A 19326-nucleotide genomic window follows, 5' to 3' on the forward strand; every position below is an offset into this window, starting at 1 on the left:
AGACCCAGATCATTAATATGTATCAGGAAAAGCAAGGGTCCCAATACTGACCTCTGGGGAACACCACAACAAACCTTTGTCCAACCTGAAAAATATCCATTAACCATCACTTTCTGCTTAATATTATTCAGAGAATTTTGTATCCCTTTTATTACATGAGCTATATATTTTCTCACAAGTCTGTTGTGAAAGTCCATTTACAGCATTATCCTCAACGAACCATTCTGTTACTTTCTCATAAACCTTCAGCAAATCAGTTAAGGCAAGTTGATTTCCCTTTTAAGAAGTCCATGCTGGCTCTTCTTAATCAACCCACATTTTTCTATGCCGAATCGTTATTTCTAGAAGTTTGCGAACCAATGATGTTAAATGCCACTCTTATTTCATACTTTAAACATGAGTAGGCTAAAGCTGCCAGTTTCATCCAGTGATGCTATCTAACTGGGAGGCATTAGGAAGAAACTTGGAATGACTCATTTAGAGATTTGGTTCTTCCATCCAGCAGGGACATGCTTTTCCTGTAAGATCAGGGGACAGAGGGCATGAAACTGAAGGTCCAAAACCTTGAACCGTGCACAATACAGTGCAAAATTCTCAGTTACCATGCCATCCTCAGCAATAGAATGTATAAGTGGAGTGAAATATTTGAGAGAGTAATACGAACAAAATGTCAATTTCCACATCCTGATTGGAGTTTGTTTAGTCTCATCTTTTGTGCTGTTGGAATAGTAAAGTCCAGAAGGAATTATGTAACATGATCGATCCAAATGAAACTGATGCAGCAACTGATGCGGCGGCGCGGGCTCGTTGGGCCGAAGGGCCTGTTTCCCGTGCTGGGTTGTTCTTTGTTCTTTTGTTCTTTGTTCAACCTGAACTTCACCTATATTCTGAATTTTTCACAAATATGTCTTTACATTCCATTGTCGTCAAAGCATTTTATAACTACTGGAACATGCCAGTTTGACTTTGCAAAAGGCCTGAATTTTGAAAGGGAGCAAACAATTTTGTTAAAGATTTACAGAATGGTAAATTTCCTCAGAGATTACCAGTTAGTCCCATTCAATGAAGGAGTCGTAGAAACCTCTGATAAACTATGTTCACATCATTTTCCTGTGGTCTCTTTTCTGGAGCTCTTCAGCTGAAGTTATGAGGTACAAGCTTAAAAACCTCCACTGTGTTCACAAGTAGAATGCATCAACTAATTTTTGCAATGAGCTGAAAAACAATGTTTTAATATCTTTCATCAAACTGTCCTCTTTACATTATAGTAACTGTAAACCTCACCAGGTTGCCTTTTCAAATGTTTCAGTTTCTCTACTCCTCCAATTTAAAAAAAACACATGCCCATATTTCATGCTTTCATCAAGCTAATACCAAAGTACATTGTTTCTGTGTGGCCACAGTTTGTCAGAGGTTTGATGTCTGAAGAAAAGTTAGAAATTTTCAGTTGCGAATTTTGAATCCCTACAGTACAGAAGAGGCCATTCAGCCCATCAAGTCTGCACCAACTCCCTGACAGAGTATCTTTCCCAGGCCTGCTACCCCTCCAATCCCTCACATTTACCATAGCTAACTCATCTAACTTACAGATTTTGGGACACTAATGAGGAATTTAGCATGGTCAATCCACCCAACCTGCACAACTTTGGACTATGGGAGCAAACCAGAGCACCCGGAAGTAACCCACGCAGACAACGTGCAACTCCATACAGACATCTGATTCTGGAACTGAACACAGGTCCCTGGAGCTGTGAGGTAGCAGTGCAAACCACTTTGCCACCATGCCACACAGCATTAAAAGCCACAGAGATAAGGGTTGGAACTTTACCATCTTGCCAGCAACGGAATCTGCATGGCCGAGAAATTTCCGATGACCTCCAGAGAGAACTTCCAATCTCACCCAGGTGAGGCCATAAAATCCCACTCATGTAACATGTTAAATGGCACAAAAAAATTATTATATTTAGAACACGACTAATGGAATTCTCCCATCTTGGACTACGTCCCAAGGGCTGGAGATGGGAATGCGGAATGCTTTCCACTGCAAAGACTAGCGGGTAAACAGGCCATATCTTCAGACCACAACATAATTAATTAGGCATCCATGGGAGTTATGCCGTATTCCTTGTCCTCCAATGGGTTTCCTGATTCTCCGTAATAGGCAGGCAGCAGTGAAAGGTCTCAGGGAAATTCACGTCAGCGTGAAACAGATTTTTTTGGATTTCCCACCAAATTTTACCCCCTTCCCACCCAGTAATTGAACTGGAAGGGCTGGGGAATGGTGGGGAGGGCTGGGGGTGGGGGTTGGTGGGAAGGGTTGAGATGGGAGAATTTCATCCTGTTTCAAATCTATAGTCTCCAATGTCAAGAAACAAATTTAGGATTGATATCAGACAAGTTCTTTCCACAGACAAAGAGAACAACAATGTGGAGTGGAATTTCTGGTACATTTGCTGGTATACGAACCACAGTGCTCTGTAGTGAATAATTAAGCCAACACTGAGGATGAAATGAGGCCACAGACTGCGACTGGGGTGACGTGATGTGCTCTGGAGGACAAAGTTCACTCCATTTCATTTCAAAGTCAGTTTGAGAGCTAATATCTCCATTGGCATTAGGTGATAGAATCCCTACAGTGCAGAAGGAGGCTGTTTGGCCCATCAAGTCTGCACCAACCACAGTCCCATCCGGGCCCTATCTCTGTAGCACTACATGTTTACTCTGCCAGCCTCCCTGACGCTATGGGCAATTTAGCATGGCCAATCCACCTAACCCGCACATACTTGGAGTGTGTGAGGAAACCGGAGCACCCAGAGGAAACCTACGCAGCTACAGAGAGAATGTGCAAACTCTACACAGACAGTGACCCAAGCCAGGAATTGAGCCCAGGTCCTTGGCGCTGTGAGGCAGCAGTGCTAACCACTGCGCCGCCAACATGCTGCCCCAAGGTTATCGGAGGTAGGCAGGAAGCAGAATGAGTGGTGCTGTCCTTTGACCTGGCAGTGAGTGAGATCCCTGTGGATATGCAATGGATTTGCGAGTTTATGAGTTGAGAGTGGTGAGAAGAGTGACTTTCCCTGGCGGAATGAGGAGATTCTGCATCCTCCTCCTGCACCGGGTGGCTGCCCTCTTTTGTAGGGCTCACCACCGCCGCCCCTACTTCTCATGCTGGATTGACCACCTTGCATGAGGCTCTACACCTTGAGTGGGGTTAGAGGACTTTGTGGTGGGCATCCACTACGTCCAGCTGGTGCTCGAGAGAGAGGCATCACTGAATTTAGAGGCAGCATGTTTCTTCCCTTTGGAAGCCATGACTTTCCAGCACCTTCTGATTCCTGAGAGAGGGCGAGCTCCGTGCAGGGGTGACTTTTAAATATGGCGTCGGGATTACTGAAAGCCTTTGGTCACCAGGTGGGCAAATCAGAAGCTGCCCACCAGCAATTCAATGGGAAACTCCTGCCTCTGCATTTTTTCAATAAATTGCCACATGATACAATGGAAAAAGCTGCCATTGCCATCAGCAGGTCAAGTACTACTTTCCCCGCTCAATATCAGAAGTTGCCGATTTCTGGGACCTCTGATTTGAGATCTATTCTAGTGAGTGCCTCTCTGGATGCTTTCGAGTAGATTTAATACAAGTTAAGTGACAGTGCCAGTGCAGAGGAGTTTTGGTTTAGTGAGGATAATGAACACGCAAACAAGGGAGCAGGAATAGGCCATTCAGCCCCTCAATTTTTATTTAATGTCATGGTTGATCTGATAGTAACTTTAAATTTGCTTCCCACCCACTCTCGATAATCTACCAGCCCCTTGCTTACCAAGAATCTACCCTCTGCTGTCTTAAAATTATTCAAAAGCTCTGCTTCTACTGCCTTTTCAGGATGAGACTCGTGACCCGATCAGGGAAAATGTTTTGCCTCAGCTCCATTTTAAATGGGCGACCCCTTATTTTTAAACAGTGAGATTCTCTGATCTCAGCATGAACTTGTCTGTAGCCATCAGGAGCAGAAAATCCCTGCTTGGATCACTGCTATTAAAGTACACACACATGATGGAAATCGGTCCCGCTCAAAATATTCACCACTTCACTGAGTTTCCCCAAAAAATCCAGCAAAAGTGAATAACTTCTGAGCCTAATGTTTCACGGGATTATCTTCAACCTGTTGTTTCATTGCATTTATTGAGCTTCAGTGACACGGTGGCACAGTGGTTAGCACTGCTGTCTCACAGCGCCAGGGACCCAGGTTCGAATCCCAGCTTGGGTCACTGTCTGTGCAGAGTCTGCACATTCCCCCTGTGTCTGTGTAGGTTTCATCCGGCTGCTCCGGTTTCTTCCCAAAGACGTGCAGGGTAGGTGCATTCACCTTGCTAAATTCTCCCTCAGTGTAAACCAAATAGGCGCCAGAGTGCGGCGACTAGGGGATTTTCACAATAATTGAGTTGCAGTGTTAACGTAGGCCCATTTGTGGCACTAATAAATAAACTTAAACTTAAGAACTGCAGGGCCGTGTATTGTCTCAGGATGCAATCTTACCAGCTGATCATGCCAAGGTCCCGCTGTAGTGAGGTCAGCGTATTTGGCATCCAGCCTGATGTCTGTTCACTGCAGCAGCACAGAAAAATCCCATCAGCATGGACAGCCGTAAGTGTTTCTTCTTGACAACTTTGGCTTAAAAGTATTACTTAATGGTCACATCCATCCTCTTTCACTGTCTGAAGTTGAAATCCTTCTGAACTGTGTAATTTAACAGCAGAGTGGCTCACCGTGTTTTGAGTTATTGCTATGCATTTATGATGAGATGAACGATGCTTGCTAATTCAATCCAGTGAGTTCATTTAGCAATGAAGAAATACTGATGGCAGATTATTGCATTTCAAACAGAAGTTGACAATTACTATCCTCCGTGACAATATGTAATTCTCCCATCAGTAATACAATTAACAACAGCTGGATCAACCTGTCGTCCCACAGAAAATAAATGTCTTCACGTCACGACAGAAGGCGCTTTTATTTGTAAGCCGTGACATTTCTGAAGAGTGTCTGCACTATATCTGCCCACCATGAATCATTGTTCAAGCTATGGGAATTCACAAAGAAGGCACGAGAAAGTATCACTCTGATGAGAGAATAGTAAATAAGGGCCAAAAGCCCTTAAGGCTTTTCTCCCAAAAGTGCTGAATTGATGGGAAAATTGTTCTAGATCCCGACTGTTTTGTCAGTTCAGCTTCTCACCCGAATCTCTGCACTCTCTGCACTGCAGGGGTCACAACCGTGAATCTCATTAAAAAATAGGCAGGGCCTATTTGCATTGGAGTTTGACAGTTCTGGAACTCTGCACATGCACAGTGGCTCCGATCTGTCAGTCTCCCCGCTTGCTGGCCTGCTCAATTGCTGACCAGCCCGGGACACCCACAGTGCTGCCCCTCCAGCCCCCCACCCCCCATGGCCCAATCGCAGCCTCCACAACAAATCCCAGGCCAGCCCTGACACCTCTCTGCTCAGGAGCTCCCTGATGCCCAGGCCCCACTCCCCACCAACGATGACTCCCCCCTCCCGATAACCTCATCCCCCCCACTGGATCAGACCTCGCCGGGGTCAGACACCCCCAGGCCCTCCCCAGTCGCTGCCCTCCCTCCATGTCAGACCAAACGCCATGCAGAGTGGCAGCAGGATCCCCACCGATTACCTGTAGGTCCCTAAGCCCCACCCCTTTGGCCCTGCCCAATGCCCATTGGGCAGTGCCAAGGTCTCCCCTGGGCATGGACACTTCATCCTATGGGCACTGCCGGGGTGCCCATGCCCAGGGGGCACCACACTCCTGTCACCTAACCCTCCTGGGGGGCCCCCGATTGCCCCTCTTCATTCCAGCGGGGTCTCCTGCTAGTTTCCTGAACATGGGGAGCTACTCTAAACTCCTCCAGAAAGATGTACTCCTGGCGGGGTGGGAGATTCAATCAGGACCGGTAAATTCCCGATAATGAAATGTAAAAGATACTTAAAACATATTAAAAACAGATTCAAATGACTTACTTGCCTTTCTGCCGGTGTGGTCTGGACTCCTACTTTTCCCTGGTTCTGGGAGATAGGCATGCGCTCTCGGAATCCCAGAACAAGGCCGGTGATGTGCATCCCCCAACCTAACCTGCCAGAAAATTTACGGGTGGGGACTGGAGAATTGCAGTCAAGAATGCTGGTCCAAACTGGTCTTGTATACCTTAAAACAGAACACCAGTTAAAATTGGGAAATAAGAGTGCTGGTCTAAACTGCTTCTTCTCATTGAGCAGGTGAAGAGGAAGAGACCCATCCACGGGGGGAGTTTTCCCATCCTGCTCGCCACGGGAATCGTAGCAGGCAGGTAGGTGGGACGATGTGGGGGAGGAATGGGCGAACCATACAAAGATTTGTTGACCTTGGGCTGGATTTTTCAGTTTTGGGGTGAGCACAGCTCGGAAATCCCGCCCATAGAATTCCATCAAATCGCTACAGTGCAGAAGGAAGTCATTCGCTACATTAACTCTGCACTGACTCTCCAAAAGAGCATCTTCCCCAAGACCACCACCACCCCCCCCGCTCACCCTATTCCCATAACACCACCCGTTTACCATGAACTAATCCACCTAACCTACATATCCCTGGACCCCAGGGGCAATTTAGCATGGCCAATCCACCCAACCTGAATGTTTCTGGACTATGGGAAGAAACCAGAGCACCCAGAGAAAACCCACGTGGCGGGGAGAAAGTGCAAACTGCACACAGTCACCCAAGGCAGGCATCAAACCTGGGTCCATGCTGCTGTGAGGCAGCAGTGCTAACCACTGTGCCACCCAAACCACATAATCTGGAAAACTGGAACATCTTTTGGTTGCAGGACAAAGGAAAAGTTGAAATGTAATCCTTAATTAAATGTTTTCTTTTAAAATAGCACAAGTACATATGAAACCCAATATTACAAATCCAGTATCAATGAACTGTTATCTCACAGAGCATTACCAATGTAACCAATAGTGGAAAATGTGATGTCAGACGAACATCTATTTACTTGGAACAAGGTCTTTTAATTTGTGACACAGGACAAGATTTAGCACTAGCTTAACAGTGAATAATCTGTTCCAATGACTTTGAACCTATTTTGTATGATTGTTTCATTTCTGGATCATCAGTTTGAAAGTAACATGAATTTGTTTTCAGAAAGTGGGTGATGTTGGCCAAGCTATATTTATTGTCCATCTCCTGTTACCATGGAGAGATGGCAGTGCTTCTACTTGAGCTAGTGATGATGGTGCTCTCACAATGGTATTAGGTAAAGAATTCCAGAATTTGACCCGTCAATGGTAACGAGAAGAGCGATACATGTCCAAGCAAAAGTGAACTAGAGGGCAACTTAGAGGTGGCAGTATTTCTGCAAATTAGCTCCTCTTGGCCTTCCTAGTCAGAAAGCTTCCAGTGAAAGGAGGTGCTGTCAGAACAACTATGGTGAATTGTTACAATGCATACTGTACATTGTAATTACTGCAGTGATGATGGGGGTAAATATAGATCCTGATAGCAGGTATGTCAAACAAATGAACTGTTCTGACCTAAATGAGTACACCCTCTAGACAAGTGGTAAATATTCCATCTCCCTCCTGATCTGGGGGTAATAGTTGGTGGAGAGACATTTTATCCATTACACATCCCTCTGCCTTGTTATTACAGCTACATGGACATGAATCTCCCAGTTACGCTGTGCTCAAACTTTGCCTGCTCTATAAGTGTAGAAAAGTCAAGGGTTAGTAACTGAGGTCTGTGGGCGTTAGTTGATAAATGCGACTAAGTCAGACCACTGCATGACTACACAGATCTCCCAATCGGCCTCCGGCCGTCAGCGAAGAGATCTTTAATTTGAGGGTCAACTGTGCTGTAGCCCCACAATGACTCTGCCCCAGGTTACATCCATCAAAATTCCTGCTATCAACTTTCATTCCATCAACTCATATATGTGGAAATTAGATCCAAATAACAGAAACAGATCATCTGATGTAGATTGGGTTATGTTTATTATAGTAATTTTGGACACATGGAATACTTTTTGGTCCCTGGCAGTTTAATTGCAACGGGCTCTATGTTGGGCAATTGATTGTATGGGCTTATAGTCAAACTCCCCAGAAAAAGGTTTGGAATTTCCAGCACCGCTGAGGCTGCTGAAGAAGTGATATTACCACAATCCTCCTAGGTCTCCCACAGTTTCCACCCAGCCAAGCATCCTTAGGAAGATCAAAGAATGCTTATGTGATGGACAGAAGTCTCACTATTCTGAAGAAATTTCCTCAGTTCTGCTGAGGTCTAACTGACCTTCCTGCTATAACAGATTCTACAATGTCACAAAGCGTAAGGGAGCTGCTTAGCTCCATTGGCCAAATAGCTCGTGCGTGGCTTGGAGTATTGCCTACAACACAAGGGTTCATTTCCCATTCTGACCAAGTAGATTTAGGATCTATCACCTTGCCCTGTCCTGGAGAATACTGGGCTGTGGCAAACCAATGCTGACAAACTGCCAAGCAAAAATGGCTCAGCATGAAGCATCAGCAGACAGCGAGCCAAGGATCTGCCCTCAGGTAGAGCAGATGTGAATGAATAAAGCACAAACTGGTTGTAGCATGAACTGTGTGCTTCAATGAATACAGATGAATGAGGCAGCAAATGGATAGATTGCCATCTTGTGGCAGTTTTGAACATTTATTTTCTGCAATAATTTTGGGAAGCTCCGAGAGGACAAAAAATGGTACGGAGTTTTTACGTTGCCCAGTTAGTGGCATAAGGTGATCTCACCTAGACCAGTGGTGGAAGTTTTTTTTTAATTCATTCACAGAATAATTTGCAAGGTCGTCATTTACTGATCAGCATTTACTGCCCCTAACAACTGAGCACTTTGCCAGGCAATTTTGAAGACAGTTAAGAGTCAATTAATTGCTTTATCGTAGGTTTTCAAGTTTATGGTCCCCATTACAAATGCAACTATTTTTAAATTGCAGGACTATTTATTTAACTAACTGGATTTAAATTCTCATCTGTCATGGTAGGTTTTGAACTTGTGTCTCTTTTTCATTATAACAGGCCTACCTGGACCCAACTCTGTTAGCATATACTCCAGAGTATCTAAACAATGGACTCATATCCTATATAAGAAAGGAAGAAAGGTGTATCCAACAAACACTATCCAGCTATTTCCTGTAGTGAAGAGCAGATTTGCAGGTATTGGACATGATCCAGCTGGGCTATGATGCACTTCACAGGCACATTACCCGACAACACTCAGTATAGGCTTCACTCATTAACAGTTAACAATTGGATATGGTACTACAAGGGAGGTAATGGCTTACTGGCATTGGCACTAGACTATTAATCCAGAAACTTAGCTAATGTTCGTGAGACCCGGGTTCGAATCCCACCACGATAGCTGGTAGAATTTGAATTTTAAAAAATATATATCTGGAATTAAGAATCTACTGATAACCATGAAACCATTGTTGATGTGAGAAAAACCCATCTGGTTCACTAATGCTCTTCAGGGATGGAAATCTGCTGTCCTTACCTGGTCTGGCCTACATGTGACTCCAGAACCACAGCAACGTGGGTTGACTCTTAACTGGCTTGGGCAATTAGGGATGGGCAATAAATGCTGGCCAGCCAGGGACACCCACAAATGAATAAAAAACTGTCCTATTGTAACACATCTGTGATTTTAGGAGGGAGCAGAAATGGATTTTTAATGCTACCTAACAGCAAACTGCAATGAACAAAGAAATAAATCCCTGAACAGACACATTGTATTAAATATTAATTGCATAATATTGAAATTGAAATAACACACCAGCAAATATTTCTGTTTTGCTACTTAGCCAGACAACCACAAAACATAAATGCACGATTCATTAGATGATCAACATAGGGATTTCATGCAAAGTTTCTCCATCTCGCCTGCTAAAATTGCAACAATTTCTGATGAAATACTACTGTAATTATCGACCTAATGATTAACAGTGCCCACGTAACATTCAATATTTGCATTACTCTTATCTTCAATATGAGAAATAAAGATGAATGGCAACACTAAGGTAGCACCAAAGTTACAAAGAGAAAATGTAATCTGTCATGATGTAATAATTAAATGATAACCAAGTTTAGGTTTTAAAAGAGCTTGAAATAAGCTCAAGAAGGACAATGAGTTAAAGTACAAGCTTATTTATTCGTCACAAGTAAGGCTTACATTAGCACTGTAATGAAGTTACTGTGAAATTCCCCTAGTCTGGCGCCTGTCCGGGTCAATGCACCTAACCAGCACATCTTTCAGAACGTGGCAGGAAACTGGAGCACCCTGGAGGAAACCCATGCAGGCACAGGGAGAATGTGCAAACTCCACACAGTGACCCAAGGCGGGAATGAACCCAGGTCCCTGGCACTGTGAGGCAGCAGTGCTAACCACTGGACTATCAATAAGAAGCTTCACATGGAAGGTACTAGGAACGAGTGAATTAAAATAAAGATTATCCAATGCAACAACTGGATTCCTAAAAACACATGGCCATACTTCGGAATATGCTTTTGAGGGGTTGCTGCTTGCAGTGAGGATAAAGCTTCCTTGATTGGCATGCAAAGTTACTTGTCACAAAAAAGCCATTTAAAACTGCCAGTTGGAGCTGGTTAACAGAGCAGTTGTTTTCAGCAACACAAAGAAAAACTGGATCATAACTGTAGAAGCAGATGACAGGTCTGAGTGAAGATGCCACAGTAATTGCTCCCCCAACAAATTCCTGGAAGACAGCTGTCTCACATATGCATACCACCAAAAAATGTTACCCAAACCCAGGCCTCATGTTGCTCATCCCATCATAGAATCCCACAGAACCAGAGAATCCTACACTGAAGAAGGAAGCCATTCGGCCCATTGAGTTTGCAAAGTTTCTCTGAAACAGCATCTTACTCTGCCCCACCTCCTCCTCCAGAGACATGAAAGAGGAGATCCATGAGGTCTTAACGCTGTCAGCATGAGGACAATCTGAAAGAAAATGGTGATTTCTGAGCAGTTGCCAGAACAGAGCTGCGTAGGCTTGAAAATGAATAAGGCAGTGTATTAACAGAGGCAAGACAGAAATCAGGGAAATCACCAGGTAAACAAAAACAAAGAGTTAATAGAATGAGGCAAGATAAAGGAATGGGGGATGTGGGGTGGGAAAAGATAGTAGTGAGCATAACCTGGTCAGAAGCCATATGGTAGCAACTTATTTAGAAGTGGATAGTTCAAGACACTATTGACAAAGGTTTTACAATGTTCAAAACAATGGCAAATGGTTAACTGAAGTGTTTCTGAACATAGGGATCATGACAATTAGAGCAACTGCCAAGTCCTTAAACCACTCTGGTGTCAGGACTTTAAAAGGTAATTGTTTGAATTATTAGCTGTTGATAGAACAGGGCTTCTTCAAATGAAAGAATAACATTAATGGAAATTAGAACAATCTGAGGGACAATTAGTTGATTCAATAGTTATTTTACTTTTTTTTCTCCAAACAGGTTATAATTACATGTCCTTATACAACATTAAGAAAAATTGAACAGTTTACAAAAATCACTCATTAATTCAGTAATTAACTCTAAATATTAACTGCAGAAATGAAATAAAGCACGAATTACAGAAGCCTTGATGAATATTCTCACTTCCCAACCTGCAGCAGAGTGAAGCTAAGATAGCAAATCAGCAAGGGACAGTTTCTGGCAAGATGTTCCCCAAAGTTTAGTTTGTCACTGTTATTATTATCCTCTCTAGTTTTACAATAAAAGCTGCCCACCGCTCATGTCTTTACAAAATCTACATTTCTTTTCTGTAGAATCTTCATTTTCAAAGTGTTTGCTGCCACATGAACATATTCATTTACTGCACATCGTCAAAGGAAAGAACTTATGTGCCATCATGTACTCTAGACTTCACTGCTGATCACATCTTGCCAGTTTCCAGCTTGGGTGATTTTACTTTTGACAAGTTGTCACCTGGCAAGCTACAGATAGTGACAGCATTGCGCTTAAAAAGATAAAATTAAAATATAAATCTTACTAGATAGTTAAGCAAAAAAAATTTATTTCAGAAGTTTTGTCTCCTTGACAGTATTCCACTTTAAAAATATGCAGGTATATTATCTCATACAGGTTTGCAAGATGTAGTCATTAACATCCGCATGCACTTATCGGTCAGATCCTTCAGTGACAACCAACAAACTCACAAGCATATCATTGAAATGAAGTTATACAGACGTCTGCTTGTAGTTTTTAGTATCCAGGATCTTTTTGCCACACATTGCACAGATACCTGCAACGAGAAAAACCGTTTAAGTATATTTTTAAATATATTTTTGATTGAAAATCTTTTTTTTCCAAATAACGCAACAAACTCTCAAGATTGGTGCAGCATAACAAAATTATTTTCAAGCAAGTAGGAAGAGATAGAAAAAATACCAGTGGTTCGGATTATTCATTGTATCCAACACCTCTCATCATACCAGTAATTAAAGGGTATATCGATGGATGGGGGAAGATAGCAGAATAACAGTGTACAGCCATAATTGGCTCAGTGATGCACAATCAAGCTTACAGGATAATGGCAACAGAACTACAGAAATGTTGTAGCTGCATCCTACAGAATACAAATCTTTAAAGCAGTTGAATAAGCAATGGCAGTAGCTATCAAAATTAACAGGATATTAGCACAGGTAAAATGCCAATTAAACCACCAAGAATTTTCGTGCCAAGCTTGGGTGCGCACTAAAGATTACTTCCCCCAACCCAGCCATCCTGGGGTCACCAACGATATAATACAATGTCTTTTCCCAGGATATATTATCTGTACCATAACAGGAGTTAATCAGAAATCCAATAACTCCAAAACATACCCTCGCCACCTACAATCCAATTCAGCCCCCGACTCCCAAAATCCAGCCAGGATCTTCCAGGGAGGCAGCACAGACCACGGGGCATAGATCAAGACAACAAAAAAAATCAAAGGACGAGCAGCATCAGGTACCCCTGCGCCCAATGCCCAAATAATCCTCCACCCTATCCCTCTCCATTTAAATTCAGTTGACCAAGACCTTAAGAATGATCAAGAAGCTAAATTCTGTAGATACTGAAAATGGTGGGCACACTCATAGATCATGCAGCAACTCTGGGGAGAACAGGCAAGGTGATAATAGACATGGACCACTAAGTGCTAGAAGAGTGTAGAAATAAACATGATTTAAATGAACAGAGCAAGGGTAGAGGATAGAAACAATCAAACACATACCAAAATGAATAGGAGCACAATTGGGCCATTTAGCTCTTTAAGCTAAGGGCTTAATTAGCCATTCAATTAGATTGTAGCTGATCTGTATCTCAACTTAATTTACCTACTTGTGCTCCATAATCCAGCGGCATTATCCAACAGAAATAAAGCTATGTCAGTTTGAATTTTTCCAAAATAAGCTTCTATTAACAAAGCGTCTATCTATTCTTTCAAAGGCTTCAAAATAGTTTTGGTGAAGAACTGCTTCCTAACCTCTGACCAGCTTGCGTCCCCATCTGCCGGACAGCCCTATGAGAGGAAATACTTTCACTGTTTTTTGCCCATCAAATCCTTTAATTGTTTTAAACAGCTCCATTAGATCACTTCTTAATTCTTCTGTTGTCAGAGGAATACAAGTCTAGCTTACGCAACTCAATTCGTAATTTAAGCCTTTTAGCCATGATATAATTCTGGTGAATTTATGCTGCACCTCCTTCAAGACCATACATCCTTTCTGAAGAGCAGTAATTAGAACTGTGTGTTATTCCAGTTGGCACATATCCAGAGTTTTATACAATTTTGGCTTAATTCCCAGTTTTGAATTCCAGCCTTTTCAAGGTAAAAGCTAACATTCAATGAGATTTTCCAATTATTTTTGCACCTTTCAATTTTTTTTTTAATGATTTTCCCTACACGGATTTCTATATTTTTGCTCAATCGTAGGATGTAGGCATCATTGGCAAGGCCTGAGTTTATTCTCTTCTCCCAACTGCTCTTGGGAAGGCACTGAGGCACCACCGCCTTAGTCCCTATTGGGTAAGCACAGCCACAATGCTGTAAAATCGGATTCCAGGATTTTAACCCGGTGAAATATATCATCATTCCTTCGAAGCCAAGGTGGAGGATAACTTGCAGATACTCCCACACGCCAAGACTGCAGCTAGGGCAGGCTGCCAATAACAGTCACCCATGAATATCACAATTATCAGCAGTTGTGCAAGAGTGAAAATGCTGGGGAGCAGCAAACATATCCATTCAGCATTAAGTGTTAGCGTCAATTTCTGAAGGATGAGAGAAATCTCCATTCGAAAATCCAGATTTGCCACAGCAACTCCGGTTACAAGAGCATACAGGCTGGCACAGCACCAGATAAGAGAGGGTAAGACAAAAATGAAAATGACTGCTGCTTCCAAACATACGCAAAGAGGTCTGATTAAGCATAACAATTCTAAAGTTATGCAAACAGTCTTTTCAGCTACATTATGTTGAAAATGTTTCAGTCTGCTCAATGATAAATATCAGTTTAACTTTGATTTTCCAGTAGGTAAAATGAACAAAACAAAATGACCAACACGTACCTTTTTTGTACGCACATCCTTGACAGTAATTAGAACCAGCTTGGTGAACCGCACTTTTACAGATGCGACAAACGGAAAATCTGCTCTTTCCATAAGGATCAAACCTAAGGGGGGACATGTAATTCTGTGTTAGATTGTCATTGAATTATTTCTGGATACAAAACTTTAGGAAAGTCAGATTTCAATCCTAATCTGAGTGAGATCCTGTGAAACTCTTTGAAGTGTTTCCTTAGAGGCAGGATGCAAGCGGAAACTGTTGTTTCAAACTTCAGCACAAAACATAAGCTAATGTGCTACATTTTCTAAAAAAAGGTCAATTTCCCAAAATCATCACCCTGCATTTATGTAGCACGTTCAACATAGTCAAATGTCCCAAGGCACTTCTATCAAAATGTAAAACTGAGCCACATAAGACAACATTAGGATGGCTGACAGATGGGCAGAGAGGTAGATTTTAAGGAATGTCTTAAAGGGGTAGACAGGCAGAGAAGGTAAGGAAAGGAACTGCAGAACTTAGGGCCTTGGTAACTGAAAGCACAGTAGCCAATGGTGCAGCAATTAAAAAGGGAGATCAGAACCAAAAGAAGCCCAGATATCTCACAGGGTTGTGGGGCTGGAGGTTCTTTCAGGTTGAACCAAGCAAACAAACTTAAATTACATTCAGACAAAGAAAAAGGGGGCAGCTCCCCAAAAGGAAGGGGAACAGCCTGAACAGAAACAAGAAGTACAAAGGAAACTTAAGACAAGTCAAATCAAAATGTGATTGTCGGGGTCTATAGGCACCTCAGCCCCTGCGGTACCCAACGGGCACGGAAGGCCTCGACTGTGCCCGCAGATACCGTGTGCTCCCTCTCCAGGGACACCCGGCCGTGAACGTAGCCGCGGTAGAGGGGCAGGCAGTCGGGACGGACAGCCCCGTCGATCGCCCGCTGCCTGCACCTGTTGATGGCGCATCTCGCCAGGCCCAGGAGCAGGTTCACGAGGAGATCGGCATCCTGACCCTCTCCTCTCCGCACCGGGTGTCCGTAGATTAGGAGCATGGGACTGAAATGCAAACAGAACATCAATAAAAGGTTCTTCAGAAAATCAAAAAGGGAGTGCAATCTATAACACGAAACGTAGACGTGGTCCACGGATTCCACAAGGCCACAGAAAGAGCAGTCTCGGCAGCCCGTGAACCAGTGAATCCTATGGTTATGCGGCACTGCTGCATGCAGCACCCTCCATCCCAGGTCCCCAAGGTAATTGGGGGCGATCCCTCCGTAGAGGGACCTCCACTGGGGACCTCCGCCACCCGGCAGTAACAAGGCCCGCCAAGGTGTGTCCAAGCGACTGGCGAGGACGCGGTAGTGGAAGGTGTGCAGCAGCAGCCCGTACAGGAAACGCCTCCGCGCACTGGAAAAAGGCACGGAGGACATTTCCGCGAGGCAGCTCATGCTGTGGGGCACCCGACCTGGGGAGGGAGGTCTCGGCTTCGGGCCAATGTGAAATTCCGTCCGAACGGGGAACGCTCGGACAGGATCCCACCGCACGCCTGAGCCGCCTCAAGCTCGCGTGTACTTTCAGGGCCGAGCAGGACCGTCCTAAGGTCTTGGATGGCTTTGGCCGCGCGCCGGACGGCCACTCCCGCGCGCTCAGCCAGCACACGAGGATTCATCCAGCCCACTCCTCTGCCATCCAGCACGTCCGCGATCCTGGTCACCCCGGCATCCACAGCCTCCCTCTCCGTCAGCCACCTGAAGTTATACGGCTGGAGGTGTGGATTCCTGAGCAACGGCTCTCACACGAGAGCCACTACTCCTGACGGGGGAGAAGGGCTGAAGGAGATTACAAAGAAAGGGAGGGGTGAGGCCCTGGAGGGATTTGAAAACAGAAATGAGAATTTGAAGTTTATTAGTCACAAGTAAGACTTGCATTAACACTGCAATGAAGTTACTGTGAAATTCCCCTTTTCACCACAGTTCGGCACCTGTTCGGGTCAATGCATCTAACCGGCACATCTTTCAGAATGTGGGAGGAAACCGGAGCACCTGGAGGAAACCCACGCAGACACAGGGAGAATGTGCAAACTCCACACAGACACTGACCCAAGCCAGGAATCGAACCCAGGTCCCTGACACTGCAAAGCAGCAGTGCTAACCACTGTGTTGCCATGCCAAATTTTTAAATCAAGTCATTGTTGGACTGTCAGCCAGCGTAGGCTAGGGGGCGATACGCAAAGTCAAAGGTGCAGGAAGGCAGCATTTTTGGAGGTTTGTAGGGCTGGAGGAGAAATTCTGCAGTAAATGGTCAGGGGCAGAGTAGATGCTGCTAGAATTAGAAACAGGCAATCTTCACGATGGAGCCCATACTATTTCATAAACTCATCTTGCAGTCAAATAAGATGCTCAGTTACAAAGTCTGATTGGTGAATGGAATTGGTGGTAAGAACATATATTTACCACAAGTGAGACAATAGTTTTTATCCTGACAATAGTTACCATTAAAAAAAAATGCAGTTTATCTGGGATATTGAATATGCAGGTTAGCAATGAATTCACAGCAGTGGAGCGAATCAAGAGGAGGTTGTGGCGAGACAGAAATGGATGTCGTTGGTGCAAGTGTGGAACACAATGCTGTATCTATGGATAATGTTGCCAAGGGACAACACATGATTAAAATGACAGACGTGAATGCTGAAAAGTTCAGTTGACTTTATAAGAGATGTAAACACAAATGATTTAGCAGTGTAAATAAATTTCTCAGACCCCCTTTTCTTAGGAAAGTTATGCATCATTACAAATGCAAACCAATAAATGCAAGGCATTAAACAATTATATACAGTATTGTGTAAATACGCTTCTCCAAAACATGATTTAAAACAAGCATAAGAACAACTGTATCCTATTTAAACACAGTACCAATCTATAAAACAAACATTGCAGGCTCAATTCTTAGGCCAGGCTGATAGCACAGGCCAGTCAAATCAGTAACCAGATCACTGTTGTTAATCCACAATTTAGTGAGGGTTCAAATTCCAAATATTTAGCCAGCAATTTCCACCAAAAAAAAATTTCTACACAATGAGGACTGAGTTACTAGGTTGCTATCCACAACAGTAGTCAGAAACTCACAATGTCCAACCTTAAGCTTTAAGACTGACGACTTAAGCAGTATTGCAAGCACCTGCAGAAACATGCATCCATCTTCAACATTCAGAAACAACCTTATATTTAAAAATGTACGAACCTTGCTTTTTTAGAAGTCAACATTTTGTTTTCATTGATCTTGCGGCCACCACTTTCTGTATAAATACACGGCAAATTAAATTAAAAAGGCATGAGAGTATAAAAAGTATTTAAATCTATTTATAGAAATGCAGCAATTGAATTTGGTGAGTACCCATTGTGTTCCTTGATCCATCTTTCCAAGTATCTGGAGTAATAACTCTTCCCAGCTTCTTTTCACCTGCATGAATATATACATAGAACGCATAAACAACAAACAGAACCATCAAGAAAGGGGAAGCATTCAGAATTTGATTTATGTTTATTGACTGGAAAACATAGGAAATGAAAGTGCTTTTAAATACAAATTAGCAGAGACCCACAAAATCAGTGTTCCACACTTCCTTAAATACAAAATTTCTAATTATTCCATCCCTACTGCCTTGACAAGAGAGGACACAGATATCAACATTTCATAGAATCCTGACAGTGACAAACTCTCTGACAGAGTATCTCACCCTAACTGTCTCTCCTACCCTAGCCTTGCAACCACACATATTTACCATGGTGAATCCATCTAACCTACACATCTTGGGACAGTAAGCGGCAATTTAGCATAGCCAATCAACCTAACCAGCACATCTTTGGACTGTGGGACGAAACCACAGCACCCAGAGGAAACCCACACAGGGATGGGGAGAATGTGCAAACTCCACACAGTGACCCAAGGCTGGAATTGAAGCCCTACAGTCCCTAGCACTGTGCCACAAAGAAGGTTGGTGAGGGGCACCCAGAGGGATGAGGGGTGGGTTCTCTGTGGTGGTGGCGATGGTGTGCGGATGACAGCAGATTTGGAAAAGGGAGTGGTTCAGGGAGGAGAGTGTTAACGAGCACGGTAAGACATCTCACAACACCAGGTTAAGATCCAACAAGTTTATTTGGTAGCACAAGCTTTTGGAGCGCTGCTTCTTCGTCGGATGATGCTGATCGGATAAAGGAGCAGCACTCCAAAAGCTCGTGCTACTAAATAAACCTGCTGGATTTTACCTGGTGTGTGAGACTTTTTACTGTGCCCATCCCAGTCCGACGCCAGCATCCCCACATCAACGTTAATGAGGGAAGGGGCAAGCGGCCCAGGGGAGGAAAGCTGGGTGGTCAGCAGCAAGAGAGATGATGAGGAGGCAGGGGGAGTTCAGGGAGACGAGGAGAGAGGCAGGATTGGGGGATGGGGGGGAGCAGGATCGGAAAGGGAGGGGCATAGAGCGCGGGCACCTAATCTCTCTGCCCCGGGAGCAGAAAGCTGGAGCGACCAGAGTCATCCCCACATCCCCAATCCCCAAGACTCACATTTCTCACACACCATCCTGGCCCCCTCCCCGCCCGCTCACTTCCGGCAACAAACACCGTCACTTCCGCTCCGGCAGCAGCCAGTGGAAGTTGCCTCCCGGGTCTTAGTGCGAGCCCGGTGC

The 19326-nt window shown here is 44.0% G+C and overlaps 1 protein-coding gene across 1 annotated transcript; it reads right to left on the minus strand.

The window, feature by feature from the left end:
- Positions 1-11513: 11513 nt before the first annotated feature.
- On the minus strand, positions 11514-19273 carry cript (cysteine-rich PDZ-binding protein). The gene is made up of 5 exons (XM_080199819.1): positions 19205-19273; positions 18033-18098; positions 17880-17934; positions 14652-14755; positions 11514-12342 (listed from the first exon to the last, which is right to left on the minus strand). The coding sequence occupies exons 1-5, from the start codon at positions 19218-19220 to the stop codon at positions 12278-12280; spliced, it is 306 nt and encodes a 101-aa protein (XP_080055945.1). The 5' UTR covers positions 19221-19273; the 3' UTR covers positions 11514-12277.
- Positions 19274-19326: the final 53 nt, after the last annotated feature.

Source organism: Carcharhinus amblyrhynchos, chromosome 12 (genome assembly GCF_965287045.1).
Source record: "Carcharhinus amblyrhynchos chromosome 12, sCarAmb.v2.hapA, whole genome shotgun sequence".
NCBI lineage: Eukaryota > Metazoa > Chordata > Chondrichthyes > Carcharhiniformes > Carcharhinidae > Carcharhinus > Carcharhinus amblyrhynchos.